This window comes from Limulus polyphemus, unplaced genomic scaffold (assembly GCF_000517525.1).
Source record: "Limulus polyphemus unplaced genomic scaffold, Limulus_polyphemus-2.1.2 Scaffold3537, whole genome shotgun sequence".
NCBI classification, from domain to species: domain Eukaryota; kingdom Metazoa; phylum Arthropoda; class Merostomata; order Xiphosura; family Limulidae; genus Limulus; species Limulus polyphemus.
The window spans coordinates 80,504-107,521 of record NW_013669147.1 but is presented as its reverse complement, the minus strand read 5'-3'; the positions used below and the strand labels follow the sequence as shown (position 1 = coordinate 107,521).

At 33.5% G+C, this 27,018-nt stretch overlaps 2 protein-coding genes across 4 annotated transcripts in view; one reads left to right on the top strand and one right to left on the bottom strand.

Moving 5' to 3' along the window:
- Positions 1-24,909, top strand: part of LOC106469542 (glucose transporter type 1-like) — a 33,003-nt gene extending 8,094 nt beyond the window's left edge. Inside the window, exons 5-13 of the mRNA XM_013930039.2 lie at positions 2,695-2,802; positions 3,648-3,736; positions 4,882-4,980; positions 5,506-5,718; positions 6,425-6,500; positions 7,974-8,105; positions 10,272-10,493; positions 16,690-16,836; positions 22,567-24,909. Coding sequence (XP_013785493.2) covers positions 2,695-2,802; positions 3,648-3,736; positions 4,882-4,980; positions 5,506-5,718; positions 6,425-6,500; positions 7,974-8,105; positions 10,272-10,493; positions 16,690-16,778 — 1,028 coding nt within the window. The 3' untranslated portion in view covers positions 16,779-16,836; positions 22,567-24,909. The remainder of the gene's footprint in view (positions 1-2,694; positions 2,803-3,647; positions 3,737-4,881; positions 4,981-5,505; positions 5,719-6,424; positions 6,501-7,973; positions 8,106-10,271; positions 10,494-16,689; positions 16,837-22,566) is intronic.
- A 1,848-nt stretch (positions 24,910-26,757) lies between these two features.
- Positions 26,758-27,018, bottom strand: part of LOC106469543 (protein starmaker-like) — a 26,229-nt gene continuing 25,968 nt past the window's right edge. For 2 of the 3 annotated variants that reach the window (XM_013930041.2, XM_022398083.1), the window contains exon 12: positions 26,758-26,995. The gene's annotated coding sequence lies outside the window, so the exon portion shown is untranslated. The remainder of the gene's footprint in view (positions 26,996-27,018) is intronic. The other variant, XM_022398081.1, reaches the window with a different exon arrangement.

Below are 27,018 nucleotides of genomic sequence, written 5' to 3'. Positions count from 1 at the left end.
TTTTTTTTTTTTTGTCTAATGGGGATCTAATCAACATTTGTTGCCCCTTTTTTAAACCAATATCTTCCATTTTCTAACAAAAATCAGTTGCTTTTTTGTGCCTGTTGTATAGGGTACAAAACGAGTGTAGAACACTAGGTAAACATTAGAGCACGATTTTATGCTTTCTATTACTTAGTGAAAATGTGATTGAAGCACAATTAGGGTAGATGATATATATGTGACCATAATGGGATATCCACTGAAAGACAGTTACCACAGAAAAAAGGGCAAAGAGAGTTTTCAAAAAGGAAAACTAGAAATGAAAAGAAGAAAGTTTTCTCCTCCTGTTTCTTCAAGAAAAAGGTTATTGTAGTTTTGGATGATGACTTAGATGCTATTCAAGCCCATCCATTGTTTCCTTTGCTAAAACATTTTGTAAAGGTCACTTGTGTTTTTTGTTTGTTATTATCCTTATTCAGATGTTGTTGTTGTTTTTTTAATTATTGTTTGCTCTGGAATATCCAAGTTTCTGACCAGGTTTACAAGGAAATTAACAATTGACCCTTGTTAAAACAGATCAACTTTGACGACCATTTTTGATGTTGTAGCAAGAAATAAGTTTTCGTCTTTGTACTGGTTCTGGACTCTTTAGACTGCTGGTTCTGGACTATTTAGATTAATGTCTAAAAAATGGAGCATACAGTCGTTTCTCCCGATAAATGGTTAATGGGAGTTTCTATTTGACAGTTGAGTTTTTCACAGTATTTTAACGTTTTATTTAACAGTAAGATTATTTATTGAAACTAACTATAAAGAGCGATTTACACTTTGTGGTAAGCCTTGTAACTTAACTTCCGTTTCTTTGTGAATGTTGGAATGGTTCTCGAACTACGATCACGTGATAGAAAGGCTTTTGGCTTATATATATATATATAACACTGACTGCACTTGTTAATAACTCCAATATTGGATCCGTGGCAGGAGAGGTGGGGTGATAGTTTTTCTGAAGAAAATACTAACAAAGCAAGACCGTTAAATGATGTAAGATCAAATGAAACATTTTCTAGGAACGAAATTTTCAGAGTTCTTTGTGGAAACAGAAAAATTCATAAAGTAGAACGTTTAGAATAGCAATTGGGATCCAAATCCACATCCCCAAATCAACCAGAAGGGCAACTGTCTGATCTGAAGAGAACCTTGCAACCCCAAAAAAAACATCTAGGAATATCTCTTGGTATCATTAACGAGAAAATAAACGAGGATTTGGAGTTGATGAAAACGTAAGATAGGTGGCTGAAGAAAGTAGAATCACAGCAGTTCCATTATTCTACCATAAACCTGTTAAGTATCAAGATGTAGTAGCTTCAATGGATTCTGGTCTCTTTGATATCCTTAAGTCTGCACAGCACGAGCAGGAGGGAAAACCCTGACGTGGTTATTCTCCGTGGAAGCTTGATCACATGGAAGTATCGGCGGAAGGTCATTGTTAAGAAATAAGCGAAACAGATGGTGAAAATTTTGTCTTCAGTATTAATACGCCGAACTTAATCACCTCTAAAAAAATTCAATGACCTTGACCTTTCATGCTTAAAATAAATAGGCAAAACTTTTGTAATATTAATATAATATTTATGGTGGCATTAATGAGCATCAAGAATTTGTTGATGATGTGGTGAAAGACAAATAGTTATGGGTGATTTAGTGATTTCAGTGTGCAGTTGTACCTCATTATCTTCAGGTTATTATTTCAGTTGTAGAACTGTACCACATTATCTTCAGGTTATTATTTCAGTTGTAGAACTGTACCTCATTATCTTTAGGTTATTATTTCAGTTGTAGAACTGTACCTCATTATCTTCAGGTTATTATTTCAGTTGTAGAACTGTACCTCATTATCTTCAGTTGTAGAAATGTACCTCATTATCTTTAGGTTATTATTTCAGTTGTAGACTGTACCTCATTATCTTCAGGTTATTATTTCAGTTGTAGAACTCTATCTCATTATCTTCAGGTTATTATTTCAGTTGTAGAACTGTACCTCATTATCTTGAGTTGTAGAAGTGTACCTCATTATCTTCAGGTTATTATTTCAACTGTAGAACTGTACCTCATTATCTTCAGGTTATTATTTCAGTTGTAGAACTGTACCTCATTATCTTCAGGTTATTATTTCAGTTGTAGTATTGTACCACATTATCTTCAGGTTATTATTTCAGTTGTAGAACTCTATCTCATTATCTTCAGGTTATTATTTCAGTTGTAGAACTGTACCTCATTATCTTCAGGTTATTATTTCAGTTGTAGAACTGTACCTCATTATCTTCAGGTTATTATCTCAGTTGTAGAACTGTACCTCATTATTTTCAGGTTATTATTTCAATTGTAGAAGTGTACCTCATTATCTTCAGGTTATTATTTCAGTCGTAGAATTGTACCTCGTAATCTTCAGGTTATTATTTCAGTTGTAGAATTGTACCTCATTCTCTTCAGGTTATTATCCTAGTTATACAGTTGTACCTCATTATTTTAATATTGTTTTCAAGCTGATAAAATATATCAAAGTTAATTTTGATTTTTTCGTTCAAGTAATTTCTAATACTTCAAATCAATAATCCCAAAACTACCTTATGTTTATTTTTCTGAACAAACTAATATGTTCCCTAAAGTTTTTATATGTGTACGTATTAAACTATAATTTAACATTTTTTACAGCGATAGCAATCATTCCGGCCATTCTACAGCTGTGTTTGCTGCCACTTTGTCCTGAAAGTCCTCGATACTTGCTCATTTATAAACAAGAAGAATCTCTTGCTAGAGAAAGTATGAATTTTGTTTTATTATTCACTAGCAGAGACCCGCAAAACATTTGCGACCAAACTAGTATATTTATATCAACAGTACTTCTTTAAATACATGGTTTCTAGAATAATACAAAATAATTCTAATCGCAGACACCGAAATCTAAAAGTCCACTTGTCTTAGGCCTAACATTAGTTAAGCCTTTATCAAGTAAGGCCTATATTCGATAAAGAGATAAATTAACTGTAACTTGTGTACATTTTATGCTTTAGTTCAGTTACGGCTAAACCTAACCGTACTTAATACTATCAATAAATAATCTTCTAATATTATTCTACGACCTAACGCCGGACCTTTATAAAAACTTTGATAAGCTGTTAATATGTTGTACAAAATGTCTATATTTAGGTTCTTTCTGGCGTAACTCGACGAGTTAACAAAGATATGTTTTCAAATTGCGAAAAAGGTGCAACTTTTTGTACACGTTAGTCTAAGTATAACTTTAGTTTTCCTTCGATCGTAGACTACTAGCTTCTAATTGAGAGGAAGCCAAACTACTAAAATTACGTAATAAGTTGCTATGACATCATTGCGTGACCGAGAAACAGGCAGATGCACACTGTATTTTATAGTATTAGATATTTTATTTTAACGATAAAATGAGTAATTGAAACGTTGATGTTTACTTTCTATTTTCTTTATTAATGCTCTTTAGTTATGACATTATTGTTAACATTTAATAATATTAATCTGACTGGTAAAAGTAGCACGGAGTTTAAAATGGATTATCTTCTGAATGTAGGAAATTATTAATATTACCGTGCGTCGTTATTTCACAATTAAAAATTTTGTCCAAATTACGACAGGTTTAAAGCGTTTACGATATTCGAGTAATGTTGAAGAAGATATAGACGAAATGAAAGCAGAAGAAAGAGCTAATCAGCATGAAGTTAGGGTAAGTTTGGTTTCACTTTCAAAACATTTTATGAAGAAATTTTACTTGGTGACATTCTCCGTCATTAACGTAACCGTGAAAAAACGTGTTTATTGGTGTGAATGGGTTATATTTTTACATCCAACAAACATTCCTGTGAACTCTGGAGAGAAAATGTTCTACTGTAAACTAAATAACTTGAGAGCATATAAAACTGGACTTGATGTTTTATCTTAAACATTGCTAATAGGTTTAAATACAAACTGGTGTCAAAGAAAACGGATCTTTTAATTGGTTTGTAAACTTACAAAACAGTATATTGGTTTTACAAATCTTCAGAGCACTGCAACTCTAATTGTTCGAGTGTGTCAAGTAATTGTATAAAGTGTTTTCGACTCTTATAATTTTTGCTAATTGAAAAATAAAAAATAAACTAACCTTAACTACACAAAGATATTATTTAGAAAATCTCTTTCTCCGAAGATTACAATGATGGAATTGGTGTAGAATAAAACACTCCAGCTACCGCTAACTATATAAAGATATTATTTATTAAATCTCTGTAGATCACGATGATGGAATTGGGGTAGAATAAAACACTCCAGCTACCGCTAACTATATAAAGATATTATTTATTAAATCTCTGTAGATCACGATGATGGAATTGGTGTAGAATAAAACACTCCAACTACCGCTAACTATATAAAGATGTTATTTATTAAATCTCTTTCTCTGTAGGTCACGATGATGGAATTAGTGCAGAACAAGACACTCCAACTACCGCTAACTATATAAAGATGTTATTTATTAAATCTATGTAGATCACAATGAAGGAATTAGCGTAGAATAAAACACTCCAACTACCGCTAACTATATAAAGATTTTATTTATTAACTCTCTTTCTCTGTAGATCACGATGATGTAATTAGTGTAGAATAAAACACTCCAACTACCGCTAACTATATAAAGATGTTATTTATTAAATCTCTGTAGATCACAATGATGGAATTAGCGTAGAATAAAACACTCCAACTACCGCTAACTATATAAATATGTTATTTATTAAATCTATGTAGATCACAATGATGGAATTAGCGTAGAATAAAACACTCCAACTACCGCTAACTATATAAAGATGTTATTTATTAAATCTCTTTTCTCTGTAGATCACGATGATGGAATTAGTGCAGAACAAGACACTCCAACTACCGCTAATCATCGGTATTGTCATGCATCTTTCTCAGCAACTATCAGGAATAAACGCTGTAAGTAAAAATTTGCTAAATAAATATTACCTATAAGTTCTATATCAACGGTTCTCAAATTTTTTCGTTAGGGCAAAAGACCGCGCGAACCACCTACTGGTCCTATCCCACGTGTTCCGGACTCTCGTATGGCCTCGGCCGTGGCTTTGCGCGTCAGTGACTCGAACCAGCCCGCGAACCACACTTTGAGAACCACTGCTCCTCCCACTCGGCCGTAGAAGTTACGTAATCAAGACACTTTATTTCACACATTGTTGTTCTCGATGCGCAGAAATCGTTACGCATGTTGATTGATTCTAAGCTTGGAAATTATAATATCTTAAAAGTTATATAATGTTGATAAATATTATAATGTATTTTTAGGTTATGTAACCTTGGACTGAGACTAGTTCTTCCTTGTTTTAATTCAGTTCTTACTTCCATCAGTTCAGTTCATGAATGTAAAATTAGTTGATAGGTAAACATCAAAGTAACATGTGCATGAAACTTAAGTTCCTTCTCTGGCTAATGGAAACGTTTTCTTAGGTTTTCTATTATTCCACGGGCCTTTTCATGTCAGCAGGACTCTCAGAAGAAGCATCCAGATATTCCACTATTGGTGTGGGGTCCGTGATGGTCATAATGACACTCGTTTCTATACCACTCATGGACCGGTCAGGAAGACGAACTCTACATTTATATGGACTAGGTGGCATGTTCATCTTCAGTATCTTCATCACCATTTCCTTACTTGTAAAGGTATACTACTATTACACTAAACATAGTATAGCAAAGTAGCTATAACAATACTATACTCAGTATTATAACAATAGTAAACTTAGTATTATAACAATAGTAAACTTAGTATTATAACAATAGTAAACTCAGTATTATAACAATAGTAAACTTAGTATTATAACAATAGTAAACTCAGTATTATAACAATAGTAAACTCAGTATTATAACAATAGTAAACTTAGTATTATAACAACAGTAAACTCAGTATTATAACAATAGTAAACACAGTATTGTAACAGTAGTAAACATAGTATTATAACAATAGTAAACACAGTATTATAACAATAGTAAACTCAGTATTATAACAATAGTAAACTCAGTATTATAACAGTAGTAAACTCAGTATTAAAACAATAGTAAACAGCATTAAAACAACTACAAAAACTGAGTTACTTAAAAATATTTTTAATTATCCCTACTTTGGCTCAGACTAATATAATTACAGTGAGTTGCCAAAGTACAGATAATTTTTTTAGCTGTTGTAGCATTGACTTTCTTGTTTCAATACTTTTTGTAGCATTAAAACTTTCTATATAATTACTATATTTGTCTATAAAATGTAAGAATATTTTATCATACTTGTGTTAGTGGGTTTTAGGAAGAAAAATATAAGTGTTTGTAATTCTTTTTATAACCTTTTTTTATATATATATATTTTTTTTTGCAGTTTTTATACCACTGGGTGACGTATCTCAGCGTTGTCAGTACACTTGGTTATGTTGTCTTCTTTGCAATTGGTCCAGGTGAGAAACTCTTATTTACATAGCTATTTAGAATTACTGGATTTACCGTAAATCGTCTAGCCATTCTATTTCTTTATATTAATTATTAACTCTATAATATAAATGCATTCCTGCAAGTATCTCAACTTTCCTATGGAACACAGGCCTAAAATTGTATTTCCAATAGATATAGAAACTCTGCTTTAATTAAACCAATGCATTGTTATCAGAAGGAAATAAATGTATTGTGAAGTATTATAGATCCTGTATTTACTGTATTATGGAACGTTATAACACTTGTATTACTGTATTATGAAACCTTGTAGCTCCTTTGATACTTCTTATTGGAAGGTTATACTACTGTAGCACAATAATGTGAAAGTCAGAGCTCCTTTAGCACTTATTACGAAATTTCATAGCTAATATAGCAACTTACTATGTAAGTTATAGCTCTACCAATACTATATATATATATCATTTTCTGTTTGACTTCAAATAAATCATTTCAAAAATTGGTTTAAATAAGATAATCACCAGTACCTTTTGTTACACACTGACTAGAACATTAAACTACAACAAAAAATTAAACGTAACATTTAGAAAAATAATAATAATACATCAAAATTATATTTCCATTGCTCTATTTGTATTTTGTGTGGATAAGACTTTTGATTCGATACTAATATACAAATTTGAAAACATACACATTTTAAGTTGTAAAAATATGTTTTTTTTTCGAAGCAGTATCCTCGAATATATAATGCTTTGAATACAGGAAATATTAACGACATTTGACAAAGAAGTAATGAATTTCCAGGTAATTCATTAAAGGTTCTCGAGAGACGACCGAGTCCATGACATGTATACCTAATCTAAACGTATATTAATTCTCACGTAACAGAACCTTATGTTACCTTTTTAGTAGTATATTGTAACTGGTACCAGCTGACTGTGGTGTGTTATATTGTAAAGGGTACCAGCTAACTGTGGTGTTATATTGTAACTGGTACCAGCTTACTGTGGTGTGATATATTGTAAAGGGTACTGGCTAACTGTAGTGTTATATTGTAAAGGGTACTAGCTAACTGTAGTGTGTTATACTGTAAAGGGTACCGCTTCACTGTGGTGTTATATTGTAAAGTGTGCCTCCTCACTGTGGTGTGTTATATTGTAAAGGGTACCAGCTAACTGTGGTGTGTTATATTATAAAGGGTACTAGCTTACTGTGGTGTGATATATTGTAAAGGATACCAGCTAACTGTGGTGCGTTATATTATAAAGGGTACCAGCTAACTGTGGTGTGTTATATTATAAAGGGTACTAGCTTACTGTGGTGTGATATATTGTAAAGGGTACCAGCTAACTGTGCTGTGTTATATTATAAAAGGTACTAGCTTACTGTGGTGTGATATATTGTAAAGGATACCAGCTAACTGTGGTGCATTATATTATAAAGGGTACCACCTCACTGTAGGTTTTTTTACTGTCTTTTAGGGTCCATACCATGGATGATCACAGCGGAGCTGTTTTCCCAGGGTCCGAGGCCAGCATCAATGAGTTTAACTGTTTTAGTTAACTGGCTTGCCAACTTTGTAGTTGGATTGATATTTCCTATGATGCAGGCATGTAACTGTTTTAGTTAACTGGCTTGCCAACTTTGTAGTTGGATTGATATTTCCTATGATGCAGGCATGTAACTGTTTTAGTTAACTGGCTTGCCAACTTTGTAGTTGGATTGATATTTCGTATGATGCAGGCATGTAACTGTTTTATCGAATCTGTGCCTCTGTTTTTTTGCTGCTGTTGTGCTTATGGTACAAAATGAGCTACTGGAGTCCTCTGGTGCATAAATTCAGAACTAGTAGGACGTCATGGATTCATACTCAAAATTAATCGTTTTCTACAATAAAAGAGAAACTAATTTCTGGCATAATTGTTCAGGGTATTATCTACGTTAGGATATCAAAGCAGTCAAGCCTCTTTAACATATTATTATTATATCAAGGATCTTTTGTACAGGATAGTGTCCACATTATGACATCAAAACAGTCAAACCTCTTTTGTACAGGGTAGTGTCCACATTATGATATCAAAGAAGTCAAACTTCTTTTACCAGGGTAATGTCAACAGTAGGATATCAAAGCAGTGAAGCTTCTTTTGTTCAGGGTAGTGTCCACCTTAGAATATCAAAGCAGTCAAACATCTTTTGTACAGGGTAGTGGCCACATTATGACATCAAAACAGTCAAGGATATTTTGTACAGGATAGTGTCCACTTTAGGATATCAAAGTAGCCAAACCTCTTTTGTACAGGGTAGTGTCCGCATTATGACATCAAAACAGTCAAGGATCTTTTGTACAGGGTAGTGTCCACATTATGACATCAAAACAGTCAAACCTCTTTTGTACAGGGTAGTGTCCACATTATGACATCAAAACAGTCAAGGAATGTTTGTACAGGATAGTGTTCACTTTAGGATATCAAAGTGGTCAAGTCTCTTTAACCCTAAACAGTATACATAGCAGCTTCAAAGAGATCAGAATTTCATCACTATTGTCACCGTTTGTCACTTAAAGCTGGACGAGGTCGAGTGATTAGTGTGTCTGGACTATAAATATTAGAGTTTATGTTTCGCGTCCTGTTGCTGGTAAAACACACTCTGTACTTTGGTGTTGAAGGTGCTCCATAAGAGTGATATTAAGTCCCACTATCTATTCAGATAACAGTAGCCCAAGAGTTGGCGATTAGTGCTGTTGACTAGCTGCCCTCCTTCTGGCCTATTAGTTCAAACACTAAATACATAGCTGTCCTCCTTCTAGCCTATCAGTTCAAACACTAAATACGTAGCTGTTCTCCTTCTAGCCTATCAGTTCAAACACTAAATACGTAGCTGTTCTCCTTCTAGCCTGTCAGTTCAAATACTAAATACGTAGCTGTTCTCCTTCTGGCCTATCAGTTTAAACACTAAATACGTAGCTGTTCTCCTTCTAGCCTATCAGTTCAAACACGTCATTTAGACTATTGTTAAGCGTTCATAAAAAAACTGTGATGTGACTGTTTAACTTTAAAGGTGTCATTTGGTGATCAAAACTAAACGTGTGTTTAGACATTTCTTGTGATATGATTGTTTTACTTCAAAGGTTATATTAGGTGATCAAAACTAAACGTGTGTTTAGACATTTCTTGTAATATGATTGTTTCACTTCAAAGTTTATATTAGATGATCAAAACTAAACGATGTTTAGACATTTCTTGTGATATGATTGTTTTCCTTTAAAGTTTATATTAGATGATCAAAACTAAACATGTGTTTAGACATTTCTTGTGATATGATTGTTTTCCTTTAAAGATTATATTAGATGATCAAAACTAAACGTGTGTTTAGACATTTCTTGTGATATGATTGTTTCACTTCAAAGGTTATATTAGATGATCAAAACTAAACGTGTGTTTAGACATTTCTTGTGATATGATTGTTTTCCTTTAAAGTTTATATTAGATGATCAAAACTAAACATGTGTTTAGACATTTCTTGTGATATGATTGTTTCACTTCAAAGTTTATATTAGATGATCAAAACTAAACGTGTGTTTAGACATTTCTCGTGATATGAGTGTTTTACTTCAAAGTTTATATTAGATGATCAAAACTAAACAATTGAGATATACATTACGACTTCAAGATAACTTGGAAATGAGGCAGATGAACTTTCTGATCGGGTATATAAATCTGGTATTTTTCCCATAACGATCTTTCCATCAACCAAAACAAATAATTTATATTTACAGCAAGGTCTCAACGACTACACTTTCCTTCCATTTACCGCTCTTCTTGCCATTTTCTGGACCTTCACATACAAGAAAGTTCCTGAAACAAAAAATAAGACCTTTGAGGAGATCTCGGCCCTATTTAGGCGAGACGAGATCATCAGTGCTAATGGCATGAACATTCACGTGGCCAGACGATATGTACCAACTGGAGGACCTATTGCAGATGAGAAATCTATTGAGTCATGTAAGAATGTACTCTAGATATCATCTTTATATTATATATTTTGTTGGAAATCTCGAGGTTGTCCTATTAGAATTCAAAATAATTATTCTTCAAAACTACTTGTCTTAGGGGGGAACTAAGTTTCGCCAGGGGAGTATAGAGAATGATAAGTTTTATCCTGGGAAGTTTAGATGTAGAATAAGATGTTATAAAAACTGTTACACAGGTTCTTTAAAATGCTTTCCGTCATTCTGGATCAGCATATCGAACTTGTCCCTAAATGAAGCTACTTTAAGAATTCTCTCTCTCTTCTGGACAGTGTTAATCGATCCTAATAATATTCTGTCGTTTTGTTGAAAGAGAGAGAGAGAGAAATAAAAACTATGTTAGCGTGCGAAACAGAAAATATATTTAATTATATATATTATAACATTGTGTTGAGGGTGTGACTTAGCCATATAATAGAACTCTGCAAATCGGAGCAGGATTAGAAGGCGTACGATACCACAAAATACTTCCCACAATTCAAACTGTGGGTGCGTTATAAGAGTGACAGCTAATTCCTTAGAGTGGACGGTGGGTGCTCATGACTGCCGCTTTCCCTCTGGTGTCAGCAGTTCAAAGTATGGTTTAGTGGTATGTGGCCTTAAGTACAAATGTGGTTTTGAAAATATCAATCTGTCCAATCCAAACATTCTTGAATTAAACTTATTATTCTTAATGTGCCACAAGAACAATTGTGTTCCATAGAGACGTTCAGTTGTAAATATGTAAAATTAAATATACAAAACAACCATTTTATATCTCATTAAATATCGCGAAATAATCACTGTTTTTGGGAAAATCAAAAAGCGTGAAAATTTAACATCTATAACACACAAAATGCTCTTATCATCGTTCGTTAAAATAAAAAAGGCATTATAATCAAAGCCATGAATAACTACGTATGTTTTCTTTCTCAAGGTGATTCTGACCTAGGTTTTTATCCGAGAAAGATTTTCAACAAAATAGTTTATTTATGACGTCAGGAAAACACGTAGGTTCAAGAAGTGATACAAGGTGATAAAGACTCTATAACCCGAGCACTTTCTGAAGGTGGACCTTTCTTCTGAAGGGTTTTTATCACCTTCTATCAACAAAATAGTTTATTTATGACGTCAGGAAAACACGTAGGTTCAAGAAGTGATACAAGGTGATAAAGACTCTATAACCCGAGCACTTTCTGAAGGTGGACCTTTCTTCTGAAGGGTTTTTATCACCTTCTATCAACAAAATAGTCAAACTGTTAATAATCTATAAGTCTCGCCTAGAGTACAGACAGGGGTAAGGCATCATTCTTACTGTCTAGTCTTCTGATGGGTCAGTGATAAGTTTTCTGATTTACAATGCTAAAGTCTGGGGTTCGATTCCACGCGGTGGCCAGAGCGCAGATAGCCCATTGTGTAGGTTTGCGCAAAAAACAACAACACACACACCAAAAAACACAACTTTCCGCGTTTATTTGACCCCCAGTGGCTTAGTAGTAAAACTGAAGACTTAAGACGCTCAAAACCAGGTTTTGATACTCACGTGGGCAGAGCAAAGATAGCCCATTTTGTAGCTTTGTGCTTAACAGCAAACAAATGACATACGAATCTAACAATATAATAATTGCACGAATGTTCCACTAAATGACGTATCAATCTAACAGTCCAATCAGCAGAGGGCTCTTCTAGTAAGTGGCGTACGAATCTAACAGTCCAATCAGCAGAAAAATCTTCTAGTAAGTGACGTACGAATCTAACAGTCCAATCAGCAGAGAGATCTTCTAGTAAGTGACGTACGAATCTAACAGTCCAATCAGCAGAGAAATCTTCTAGTAAGTGACGTACGAATCTAACAGTCCAATCAGCAGAGACATCTTCTAGTAAGTGACGTACGAATCTAACAGTCCAATCAGCATAGGACTATTGTAGTAAGTGACGTACGAATCTAACAGTCCAATCAGCATAGGACTATTGTAGTAAGTGACGTACGAATCTAACAGTCCAATCAGCATAGGACTATTGTAGTAAGTGACGTACGAATCTAACAATATAATAATTCGATGACGAGGAACCCACTTTGAGACTAATAATGGCTGGAGACGGCTTAAATGGGTAATGAAGAAAAACTTTAATACAAGTTTAACATGACAGCAAATGTACAACGTTTCTAACAGTCCAATCAGCACAGGACTATTGTAGTAAGTGACATACGAATTAACAGTCTAATAACTGCAGGGATATTTTAGTGAATGTTATAAGAATATCAAGAGTTTATTTTTTATCCTTCGTAACTGGCAATTTTCGGTAAGTTATCTTTAACCATTAAGTTATTCATAAATTACACTAGCATGCTTTAGTGAAAGATTTAGACTATTTTATAAAGAGGGATTATTATGGATGCAACTGTTAGTGAAACTATTAATGAAGTTTTTAACATCTGAAATAAGATCTTATTTTTAGTGTCTCATTATTTAAATAGGCCTAGCTTTATCTTGAAATACACAACATTTAGCAGACTATCCTCTAATCTGATAAATTGTTAGAACATTAATATATAGATCATAATTATTATCCTTTACCAGCGTCCCTTCACTGGTATATTTTTATTAATTAAGTTGCTTCGTTCCCCAGATGGCACGTTTTCCCGTGTTCCCGGTGGACTCCTGACTCAAGACCATCATCTTTAAGAAACGTTTTCTAGCAATATCTAGAAGTTTTAGAAGCAATAGGAATACCTTGGCTATGCTCACACTCAGTGAACCAACGTGTCTAGTATCTAATCTTTTTTTTTATTTTTTTTTTGGGGGGGGGTCTCAATGCCAGCAACGTAAATCACCTGACATTCAGTCTTTACTCTTCGTTGTTACTAGGTTGTCTAGGGTTCGAAACTAAATAGTGCCCTGAAGCAACGTATCGTTTCGTATTTTGAAAATAAAAACTTGTAAAGTTTTTCAAGGATCTTGTAACTACTTTGCCGACTTCTTCCTTGTACGTGGATGAAGTTTAACCGACCAGAAATGTCGTACTGCACCGAAACCTTCAGCGTGTTAATAAACAGAGTCCTATAAAGCGTAATATTCCCTTTGGAATTGACAACAAACGCTTATGTTTGTTCTAATCTACTGGTGTATTAGGAATAAATAATTAACAATTCTGTTTTGAGATATCCATTTTCTAAGCAAGACTTCATGCTAAGGTGCTATGTTATATATATATATACACATTCTTGAAAGTTATTTCACTTTTTTAATACTGTGTACGAAACCTGAAAGTTTGAAACCTGGTTTTTTTATTGGTTTTGAACTTTTATTGAAATTGAGCTGATCTGTGTATAGATTTGAAGGATTGTCGAGACTGAGTTGATCAACAGAGTTTACTCCACGCGTGTTATCAGTTTATTCTTGAACCAGAGCACCTCATCGTAATTTTGAAAACTAATGCAATGCGAGAGACAATTAAAAATTTAGTAATACAATAAACTTTGTTAGAACTTTGGTTTGTAAGCTACCGTAAACAAAAAAAAACATTATCTCACCATTTTTAACCTCACCAGGTCTCTCCCATTGACCTCACGAGCTTAATTTTATCATTCAATGAACGGTACACTCTTAATTATAGTTGAGAAATATCCACAATATTTTTATATTCAACAATTACAGACTTAGATTATATCATTTCATTTATAAGTCTCATTTTAGACTTGAACACAAAATACATTTTGTATTCATTTACTTAATAAACCTTCAGCCTCCTCTCATCTCAGTAGAAGCGTAAAATCATGCACTACTGACGTTTATAATATTTCTGAACTTATATAATGTAACACACATTCTTACCTTCCAAATTCTACCATCAATTCTGTAGTTAAAGTTTACTTTTAAAAGTTTACTTTTTTGTAATATTTAACACACTCGTCATATCTTTCTTTACGTTATAATTTTTCTTAACTGCTAAGAACATTTTGATCTTAACATATATAGTGCTCCAGTTGGCTCAGCTGTAAATCTGCAGGCTTAGAACGCTAAAAATCGGGTTTCGAAACCCGTGGTTGGCAGAGCACAGGCAAACCAAACTTGTGCTAGTAGTAAAATGTGTTCCTACTCTACTCAAAATAAAGTTGTCATGAAGAAATGAATAAATTGATGAAACACCCATATATTTTAAACAGTTTTACACGTTCAAGTTAATAACGTAATAAGCCTACAATTCGGATCGAATCATCCTCGTGCAATTAGACGTGGCTAACTCCGAACACTCATTGGAACATAAGTCTGAAAAGTACGAAACAGACTGACAGAAAAAAAATCTTTAATTACTAGTTGATTTGCAAAAGAAAAATATAAACACGGATATTACTAGAGATTGCATAAGTTGATGATGAGGATGGCTCCAGGAGCATCATTGTACAATTGGAGGGGGGTTTAAAAAAGGATGTCCTCTCGTGGGCCCCCACTTCAGCTGAGGGCCTTGCAATGTAGTGTAATTTGTGTATATCTGTTTATCCGACCTGACTAGAAATATCTCACATATACTGTCATTTGTGGTCCCCTTTCGAGCTCGGGAGTTGGTCGCCCCTGTCGCCTCCTCCTTCTACCCAAATGACGCTCCTGTACAACTATTCCTGCAGAGTCAAATATACTAGTGATCAACCTGGAATTACGCTAGTCTTACATAAATAAATAAAAAGATTTAGAGCAGTTTCAAACTTCATCTCTGTCTCTTACACACACACACACATGTAAGAAGAAAGGATTTGTTTACGAATGAAATACAATTTGAGCGTGTGACAAGACACATACATATAAAGAGGCCGCTTCAGAAATATCAACGCAACGTATAACGAAAAGGCAACACCATGGCTGACCTTAATATATCATTATTATAAGAAAAACATGTGATAAAGAAACTAACAATAAAAGCAGACGCCATGAATAAACAGAAAAATACAATGTGTATAAGTCAAATCACAGGAGATACGTTACACTGGTCAATTGGTCATTATTTCATCTAGTATATATATATGCACGTCATCACCGACTGACTCTTACACTCTTGATTTTTTTTATATTACGATATATATTCTTGAAAAAAATGACATTGTATCTTTATCAACACAGAACTGTTATATTTTCATGGTTCACAAGCAAGAGGTAGAAACCAGGTTTCGATACCCGTGGTGGGCAGAGCGCATATACACTTTTTTGTAGCTTTGTGCTTAATAACCAACAACAACACAAGCTACGAACATAAATGTTATTGTTCTAAACAAAACCCGTGATAATTAGATTTTTGTGTGCTGAAACACAATTTACGAAGGATTTAGTGAACATATCAGATAAAATACTTGTTATTTTTTATCATATTGCCTTACCAATGCTCATTAATACTCTTGTTATTCATAATTTATCTCCAAGTAAGAAAGGTTCGTTAACAAAGAAAGCATTTTTGTGGTTTTTTTTGTGTGACATTTAGCGTCGTATTTATTGGTTATGGGGACTTTTCCTAAAAATTGACAGTAATATACGTGAATTATATAAACGTTGAAGTGGGATTTTAATAATTACAAATGTCATATTGAAGATGCTGATTCTGATTGAATATAAAACGTGCGTAAAGTTAGATTTCTTTCAGTTGCTCACTGAACCAAACAATTCACCCGGTTTTCCAGAAACAATATCGTGCAGTGAAACGTGAAGTTATTATCACCTATCAAGAACGCCAAGTTTCACGACCTATGCAGTTCGGATACGGGGGGGGGGGGGGTGTTTCTGTACTTTGGTATGCCACCCATCTGTAATATAATGAGAGGTTCGATCCCCACGGATGGCACAGAAAGGCTAGCCAATTGAGCTTAACGATGTTGAGTTTTATATTAATGTTGATGACTGTATATCTCTAAGCATAAAGAAAGACGCCATCTTTGAAAACTGAAACAAAACAAAAACAGATCCATCAAACGTCATTTCCTGCCAAATTTTGTGAGGTTATGCACCGCCTTACATATTAAACAGTTTTGATTTGTATGGAAAGGACTAAATATAAATGTGTTAGAAGAAAAGTGATAATAAATAAGCCTATTGTTTTGTTATTATCATCCTATGGTTTGTTGTATTTCGATTATGGTAATTCCCGAACCAGTGATAATTTTGGTTATTAATATAGGTTCATGAGTTTTGCTGTTTTTTATAAAGGTCAGTTACATCACTTACATCACTGCTGGGAAATGGATAGTAAGAAAATAAGGGATCAAACCCCTAATCATTTGGAAGATCGAGCCTAGGAAGTAAGGCAAATTGTCGCGTCCAGATCCCTCACGTGCCTTCTGGTTCTACTAACAGGTGACTAAGTGTGTTAATTTACACGAGATGTCAGTAGAATTGTTGCTGCTTATTAAAGCTTGTTATTGTTGCTAATGTGTTAAAATAAGGCTTGAAAGGTTAAGCACTAGCGTGGTTTGTACATCCTCGTGGCCTGATGCATGAAGTTACTACCCTGCATTGCATGAGTTGATGTATATTTGCACGTTTTCAAAGCATGATTTGAAGTTGAAAAGGGGCAGTTTTTAAACCATTAAGTAGTTGTCGTGGTGATGGAGCATCTTGGAATAGTAATAATGTGAAACAAGTAAATTTAAAAAGGCCCAGAAGCTCGAGCTCTTTCGAATAGTTGTCTGGTCTTCTTAAGGATTAAAAAAAATAAAAAAAGAGTAAAAGTTTATAGAAGTGCACGTCACGTGAGCATAAAGTGTTTGTTGTAGAAGCTGACCAATCAGAGGTAAAATGTATTATTATGCAGTGGAGGTGTTAAAGGCTAATTTAGCTCAAATAGCAAAGCTAATTACATGGTTTGTTATTTGGGCTAATTACATGGCCAAATAACAAACCGTGGAATTAGCCAAAATAACAAACCATGGAATTAGCCCAAATAGCAAACCATGTAACTAGCCCAAATAACAAACCATGTAATTAGCTCAAATAACAAACCATGTAATTAGCCCAAATGACAAACTGTGGAATTAGCCCAAATAACAAACCATGTAATTAGCCCAAATAACAAACATCATGGAAGAGTGTGGCGAACGTGAAAACAATTCCATAAAAAAAGGGTACAAAGATAAAAACTCAAGACTGGGACTGGTCAGCTTTTTCACGTGACGTTTACTTCTTTTTTTCATATTTATTAACCCACACTCATTAACCTTTACCCCCCTTCACAGCAGAGTTCTATACCGGCGGGGTATAAAGGAATCATACCAACGAGAAACAAACACGTATAATTAAATCAATTTTCTGTTTGTTCGCTTTAAGATTAATCTTGAAATGTTTTATTGAAAAGCGTGGGTATAAATTCCCAAGTGACACACACACACACAACTCGTTTCTCGTCTAAGTTTAAAACCACTGACAAGTTTTAGACTGTGTTTTATGGCTCTCATCGGGTCAACAGCACAACGGTTGACCCTAAGATAGAGTTGAAAAAATTTTAAGAGTTTTAAACTTAGCAGAAACTTAAGTTTTGCGTGTTCCTTTGAAGAATAAGTTTGCTCTGACTTTTATCTGACCTCTCTACGTAGTTTTACAACACGATAATATCAAGAGAGTTTTGTAATTTGACACAAAAAACTCCGCGTATTTCTGCTTTTATCAGATTCTGACCACTCTCTCTGTCTTGCCCCCCAGTGGCACAGCGGTATGTCTGCGAACTTACATGTAATTTGACACAAAAAACTCCGCGTATTTCTGCTTTTATCAAATTCTGACCACTCTCTCTGTCTTGCCCCCCAGTGGCACAGCGGTATGTCTGCGAACTTACATGTAATTTGACACAAAAAACTCCGCGTATTTCTGCTTTTATCAAATTCTGACCACTCTCTCTGTCTTGCCCCCCAGTGGCACAGCGGTATGTCTGCGAACTTACATGCAATTTGACACAAAAACTCCGCGTATTTCTGCTTTTATCAAATTCTGACCACTCTCTCTGTCTTGCCCCCCAGTGGCACAGCGGTATGTCTGCGAACTTACAACGCTAAAATCCTGGTTTCGATACCCGTGGTGAGCAGAGCACAGATAGCCCATTGTCTAGCTTTGTGCTTATTTACAAACAAAGAAATTCTCTTTCTTAACGGCATGGTTAATATTGTTAGAAATGCCTTAGAACACCAGTATCGTGATTTTGATTAAACACAATGTTTTTCTTTGGTTTTGAAACACTCGTATTCCTTTCCTTCACTCATAAACACATAATAGAAATAAATAAATTAGACTAAAAAGCACAATCAAATAATACAGGGTCGGGAAAAAACATAGACCATTTAATTAGCAGTATTTCAGTTAACATTATTTGTTATGTATATATATACAGTACAAATTATTATCAATATGATAGACATGGCGGTAAAAAATTGCGTCTTTGGGGTCGTAGGTCATTCATTACTTGTTTAGGAAAAAAATTATATATATATCAGTATTTTTGTTGTTATGCCCATTTTCTACAGTGTGAGATGTTTCTTTTCCATCAGACAAAATATAGCTTCTTCCCACCTGTTACTGTTTTATTTAATACTAACGTTTTAAATGAACCTCCTAACATGACTATATTATGCCGCGGAATAATCACAACGTTTTAGATGAGCCTCCTAACATGACTATGTTATGCCGCGGAGAAATCATAGCGTTTTAAAAGAGCCTCCTAACATGACTATGTTATGTCGCGGAATAATCATAGCGTTTTAAAAGAGCCTCCTAACATGACTATGTTATGCCGCGGAATAATCATGACGTTTTAAATGAGCCGCCTAACATGACTATGTTATGCCGCGGAATAATCATAGCGTTTTAAAAGAGCCTCCTAACATGACTATGTTATGCCGCGGAGAAATCATAACGTTTTAAATGAGCCTCCTAACATGACTATATTATGCCGCGGAATAATCACTCATCAACTTGGAAAATGAGTGTCAGAATAAACACGTGAACTATTTCTTAGGAAAATCAAGCTGTTGGTGTAAAAAACATGGGAATAAATCTCCAGCTCAAACTGTGATTAATAACAGTTGACTAATAAACGTACTTCCTGCCACTAACTACAAGTCCCTTGCTGACTAAGCGTTAAGCTTAAGGGCTTATAATGCTAAAACCCGGGATTCGATTCCCTGCAGTGTACACATATCACAGATGGCTCGTTGTGTAGCTTTGCACTTAACAATAAATAATCAACTGACCACAGAAGTATATTTTATTCGTAAAAATCACCACCATCATACAATTTCGGTGTCCCCCAGTGGCACAGCGGTATGTCTGCGGACTTACAACGCTAGAAACCGGATTTCGATACCCGTGGTGGGCAGAACACAGATAGCCCATTGTGCTTAACTTCATACAATTTCGGAATTCTTTTAAGTATTATTGTTGTTAGAACGTCGTAGTTTGTAAGACTCGTCATTCTGAGAAATGTATATAGTCACCAAATATTTATACAACCCATCCAAGTAGCTTTTAGTTTTGTGCTGGACATTCTGTTTTTCTTTAATTTGTTGCTTTTGAAAATGTTTTCGTTTTAGCTCAAGATTACTGCTTTCTCTTAAACTTTACGTTAGAATCAGCACGTTATAGTAAATAAAACAACATTTGAGCACTGGAATATAACTTGTATTTATTCATTTACATATAAAGCACGAGAAACTGTTTCTGATGAACGAGGTTTTGTTTTTATACGGAAAGGAAAAGAACTCGGAAATGGATGAAGTGACCCCAAACTATGCGCCAAGGTGTAGAGAATTGAACTCTCTTTAAATAACTAACGAAATAAATTACTCTTTTTTTTTTCATTTCGTCTGTAACTAAGCTAAAATGTACTACATTTCATAAATTCACATTAATTCATATTAACATAGATTAAAAAAAAAGTCATAAAATTTTATTTAAATCAGTTTAATATAAATCAACGTTCCCCTAATGTTATACAAAAGAGGTGTCGCTCGAGCTTCTTCTATCTGGTGACAACAACACGGTGATAATAAATGTTTTATCTATTTAAATTTAATTTAATCATGTTGGACTAAAGTCATTGGTTTATATGACATTGAATGTAAGATCAAAATGATTTAATTAAAAAAAGAATCTTCAGTGTTCGATCAAGTCGGTGTCATATAATGGCCAAATTAATTTAACTGAGTTTTGTGAATGATTTGAACATCGTTTTCATATAAAACTCCAGATAATGTCATGCCTTACTTACGAACCACGTATTAAGGACATCCACTTCCGAGATTTTTCTCTCGTGTTTACAAGATAATAATTCACTCCACTATTTTAGGCGAGCTTCTTTATTATTCGTGATCCCGAGTCTACTGACATCTCGAAAAAAATGTGGGGAGGGAAATGTCCGTATAGTCGTTTAAACCACTTTTCTGATAATTAGGTTTTTTATATCATACGCAACTAACCAGATAAATGTTTCCTAATAAGCATGTTTGCGTTTTTTTTATTTGTTCTATTATAAATAACATCAAATCAATACAGATTCGACAGAATAACACTGTATCTTTCTCGGCATATCCCAAACCACAACTTGTACAGATATGTATAAGGCTCCGTTAATATCTATGTGTCAAATTTGTTTTCGAAATTGGATAGCAATGTTGTGAGTTTTGTGTTGAAGTCAATATTCAATGGAGTGACGTCATGTATGTAATCCTGCAGTGTTTTTGTTAGTGTTATGCTCGGTCACTAAATTTTGTGAAGTATTTGGGTGTTGTAATGATACAACTCTAAGATATTGCATGTACAGTGAAAACACTAATGTTTCTCAATAAACTGTGTACTCCAATGGTATTCTAGTGTTTATGTTTGTTTTAATTAACGTACTTTGAGTTTTAAAAAAATCCAAATACGGTAATTTCTCCGAATCATTGAATTATATATATATATATATATTAACAGTTAAATTTAAAAACAAAATCATATTTCATAGACCAGATAAAATTATGTATTCTATAAACTTTAGTTGATTTTATATATATAAAAAAAAGGGTTTTGCCTTGAAAAAACACTAAGAATTGCTATAATAGAATCTTTAAGTTAAATTAATAAAACTTCGTATTATGGCTCTCTTTACTTGTTATTTAAAAATAATAAGTAAATGAATATAAACAATTATGATTTTGTTAGATTTAGTAATTTTCTCAGTATTTCATGTTCCACTTATATGAATTTTACATTTATTTGTGTTTTTTTTTAGGTTTATGTTGATACTTATGGTACTAGTGTAGTTCTTCCGTTTATCGTCATTCTTAGTTGTTGTTCAATTAGATATTTCTAATAATTTTAAATTCGGTTTGATTAACCTTTCACGAGAGCGCAAGCCACTTACGTCTTTTGACGCAGACTATAAACTTTGTTGAAAGAAATCCAACAGGAAAACTATTATTTACTTAAACACTAAATTTTGATTTACTTCCAACAACGCGCGCGAATGAGACTTTTTTTTTATATTTCTGTTAGGCCTGGTTCGAATCATTTTTAAGAACCAAGTAAAAAAAAATACCAGTTTCTTTGGAGAAGAGTAAGAATTTTTGTTTTTAGAATATCTGCTAAATATTCTACTACCGAACCCCTAGGGTTTTATTCTTGACTAAAAGTACATTATAGATTTAAACAATAACATCAACATGTTTCTTCCAAAGTCCTTTTGTAAGCTTTCTGAAAAACAAAACCTAAATTGTTTTCAGCATCACAATTCAAGATAACGACCTAACAGTGTGAATTACATCATTTTCTTACTGTGCATTACGAGTGTCATCTAGCGGTCGAAAATACCTAACTTTCTAAATATCCTGCAAAACTCTCTAAATACATATCTATAAAACAAAAATAAAAAGCCGGGAATTATCTTGGCCAAACTTAAGCAAATTGAAACCATAAATTTCAAAAAATTAATTAAATTGCCAATCTTGTTTTATCATTATTATTATTATCACAAATGAAACGACTGTTATTGCGTTTTGTTTTTGGTGGGGGATGTTATTCATTTCCTAGTTCCAATTTTACACAAAATAAATTCGTTTTCAGGTTGAGCAGCTTTTCATAACAACAAAGCGATTTAATAACCGGAACAGATTGAAGTATAACTCTCCAACAGTATGGAGCTTCAGGTATTTAGAGGCCTTCATCAGTACTGATCTAATTCAAGGTGACTGCTAGTTATCGTCTGTGATGGTCAGAAAACAGAAGAAAGGATACAGCCTCCGTTTTAAATGCTTATAATGTAAGGTGTAATAACTAGCGCCATCTATTGAAGATATCTAACATTACCATATGTATAAACGCCGTTCACTATACAGCAAAAGTATGGTGATAATAGCTAAGTGTTCTTTTTTTCAGACGGGAAAGCACACACAAAAAAGACAGAAAAACGGCAAAGACTTAATTTCATTAAAAATGTTTTAAAATTCGGTGACATTTTGAAAAAACTAGTATTTTTCTGAAAAAGTTATCGTCTGAAGAAGAAGGTGAAATGAAATTTCTTTAATGAGTAAAATTAATTCTCTTTTCAAGTTCCTGTGAAATAAAAAGGTCAAAAGTTATTTTGAGATAATTAGTGTCTTGAACATCTTTACAATAAAAATGTTTCTTTTAAGCCATTTTTTTCAGTGGTCGACAGCTGGTTCTTAATATACATTTAATAACATTTCTAAAATTAAGTCTTAGAAAAATAGACGTGGAATCTATTTTCATTGGTTCATTTCTTAACGTCAAAACGTGTCAATAGTTCTTTATTGGTTCACTTCTTAACGTCAAAACGTGTCAATAGTTCTTTATTGGTTCACTTCTTAACCTCAAAACGTGTCAATGGTTCTATATTGGTTCGCTTCTTAACGTCAAAACGTGTCAATAGTTATATATTGGTTCGCTTCTTAACATCAAAACGTGTCAATAGTTCTATGTTGATTCGCTTCCTAGCGTCAAAACGTGTCAATAGTTCTATGTTGGTTCGCTTCCTAGCATCAAAACGTGTCAATAGTTCTATGTTGGTTCGCTTCCTAGCGTCAAAACGTGTCAATAGTTCTATGTTGGTTCGCTTCCTAGCGTCAAAACGTGACAATAGTTCTATGTTGGTTCGCTTCCTAGCGTCAAAACGTGACAATAGTTCTATGTTGGTTCGCTTCCTAGCGTCAAAACGTGTCAATAGTTTTATATTGGTTCACTTCTTAACGTCAAAACGTGTCAGTAGTTCTATATTGGTTTACTTCTTAATGACAAAACGTGTCAATAGTTATATGTTGGTTCGCTTCTTAACGTCAAAACGTGTCAATAGTTTTATATTGGTTCACTTCTTAACGTTAAAACGTGTCAATAGTTCTATGTTGGTTCACTTCTTAACGTCAAAACGTGTCAATAGTTCTATATTGGTTCACTTCTTAACGTCAAAACGTGTCAATAGTTCTATGTTGGTTCGCTTCTTAACGTCAAAACGTGTCAATAGTTTTATATTGGTTCACTTCTTAACGTCAAAACGTGTCAATAGTTCTATATTGGTTTACTTCTTAATGACAAAACGTGTGAATGATGTTATCTTTTCATCGTTGCTTACATCACTGTAATTACTTGGAATTTTGACTTATAAAATTTTACATAAGCTGCATTAAACCAAATCAAGTTTTCTTTGAACAACAGGCAGTTTTTTTTTAAAGAAACCTATGACATTTTGTGTAGTATTGTAATTTTGGGGGCATAAGAATATGCTCAATTCCTCAGAACGAGAAAACCAGTCTACTTTAAATATTAAAGTTAGATATAAGCTATTTCTCAGGCCCTGAAACAAGAAACCTAAGTGAATTGTATTTACTTTAGGTATGCCTTATTTCTCAGAATAAGATACAGAAACCTAAGAGTTTCATATCTTGTTTTACGTGTTCCCTTTTTCTCAGAATAAGATACAGAAACCTAAGTGCATTATATTTACGTTACGTAAGCCCTAATTCACAGAAAAAGAAACGGAAACCAAAGTACATCAAATTAAAGTGTTTTGAGTGTATAGACCATAATAATCAAAATGGCAACGACATAACTATTCTGGAAAAAGAGAGAGAAATATTTGAGGTGTGGGTTTACGCCTTTGTCAGTGATATGTCTTAAATCTTTTTATATTATGCTCTAATGATTTAAAAAAAAACACACAAGTGTAATTCATATTTCACGTCAAAAGATTTTCTCATAACCAACAGGTTTTGTCACATTCTTAATTTATGTTGCACTTAAGATATACTGTCTTCGTGTGCTCATTCAGTGTTCTATTGGACAAAAGATCATATGACCTCCTAAATTGGAATATCTTTGTGTATATTTGAATATATGCTTCCAACCAATATGAATAAGTGCCTTACTGTAGCTGTTGTCATTATATTCTGATGAATGTCACGATGTGTCTGTATTGTTGTGCATACGGATAACAATTAAAAAATTTTGAAAATTCTTATAACTGTCTGGGATCTTTAAAAAAAAACGTTGTGGTTAATAGTTTCGTTTTAAGTTTACTTATTTATCATATAAGTTTCATTTTATCGCGAATTACAGTTTTTTACAATAAGAAAGATTATTTTTAGGACAGATACGACGTTCCTGTCACAAGTGATCGAAACGTTCTAAATATTCTTCCTTACTGTGAAAGCTGTAACTCGTAATAAAATGAAATCGTAGTGATTAGTAAATGTACGAATGCCTTGCTGCCACTCCTTGATGTAAACCAGTGTTACTGGAGATGAGTAAAAACAACTTATATTGTCCAATCACAATATTTGCATCTCTTACAAACAATTCCCGATATTAGTTTCGAAACGAAAAATACACTAAAAACTTAGCAAAACTTCACAGAAAAGCAGATAAATTTAAAAAAACGTGAAATAACGCCACTATCAAGGAGGTAACCTCAGGAATATACTGTTACGTCTCTGGTCGTTAGTTAACTTCCCGTATAATTTCTTTCCGATGAAACTTTAGCGACACAAGTCCTTTCCTAAATAAAAATAGTTTATTCTTTCTCAATACAACTTTGGAATTCACTTAAATTCCACGGTCACGCTACAAGTTAAACAAACGCTATAATTCACAACGAACGACTCACGCGCTCGACCCAACTGTCAGTCTTTATCTCTGTCTGCAATTCAATTACATTGTTGCCGTCACTTCTTGGCAGTCTTATATACAAGAATACCGTACATCTAGTAAACACTCAAGGCTTCAGGAACCTTCGAGAATATGACGTGTTACTAGCGTCACGTGACCCCCGCTGTCGTAACAATACATTGTATGGTTAGGATTTGCTAAAGCCTATAAACATCCTGTAACATAAACAAAGTTGACTGTTTACGTAATTTAGGCCAAAGTTACAATTTAGTTTGTAACTACACGTTGTTGCCTTATGATAAAGTGAAAATATTCCACCAAAAAACATGTTATTCACTTTTAAAATAAGCATGGAATACCATGAAGAGAATTTTAAAATATACCGACGTAACACTTTTTGTTATTGTTGTTATTCATATTAAGCCTAAGGAAGAGAAGTTACTCGAAATATCGCTAGATAAATTTGTTTCCATTTCAACGTTGTGTTTTACAATGATTTTATTTTCTTGGACATAAAACTAACAAAAACGCATGGTATAAAAGTCGAAAAAAAAAAAAAGGTCAAGGATGGACTAAGTGACATGGCATTAAGTTACCATGACCTTTGACCTCTCGATTTTCATCTCTATAAATCTTTACGGTGGACCTATAAATAGCTTTAATTTATAAGACTAAACATGTTGGATAGAAATCAGTTCCAGACTTCCAAGAGTCCAGAACCGTTCTAGATTCGAGTTATATTTGGTACAGCTACCCACACGAATAAAATGGGAGAAAATAATACTCTCAAAGATGAATTTTGTTAGTCGCCATGGCGCTCGGGATTTATCGAGGCCTGACCTAAGGATATAACTTCAAAGTTATAAAAATGTAAACATTTTTTTTTTTTTACACTGGAAAATTTGTTTTTAAAATAGAAGGTTCATTTCAACCTGAAGTGACAGGAGGAAATATGATATTGTTCACGTCAATACAACTCAACATACGAAAACTGAAATACCTACATTATATTTCAAAACTAGGAAAATGTACCATAACAAAAATATAAAATATTCCTCCTGTCTGCAAGATGCTTAACTAAACGTTATTTCTGTGTGTGAAAAATTGTTGTTTTTCAGAACACTATTGATGATTTTCACCGATAACAAAAACTGTCATTTTATTAGAACATAAAGTACATACACTAAACGGAATTTTGCAACAACACATGTAAAGTCAATTATTCAAATCGTCCTTGTTTCTGACAAGCATCAATAAGGAGACATCTTTATAGTTGTGGTTACCACATTCATTTCTGCATACTAAGAGATAAATCAACGTGTCAAACAAGACTGAATTTAAAGCTATAAAGCGTGTCTGTTATATATATATATATATATATATATATATATATATATA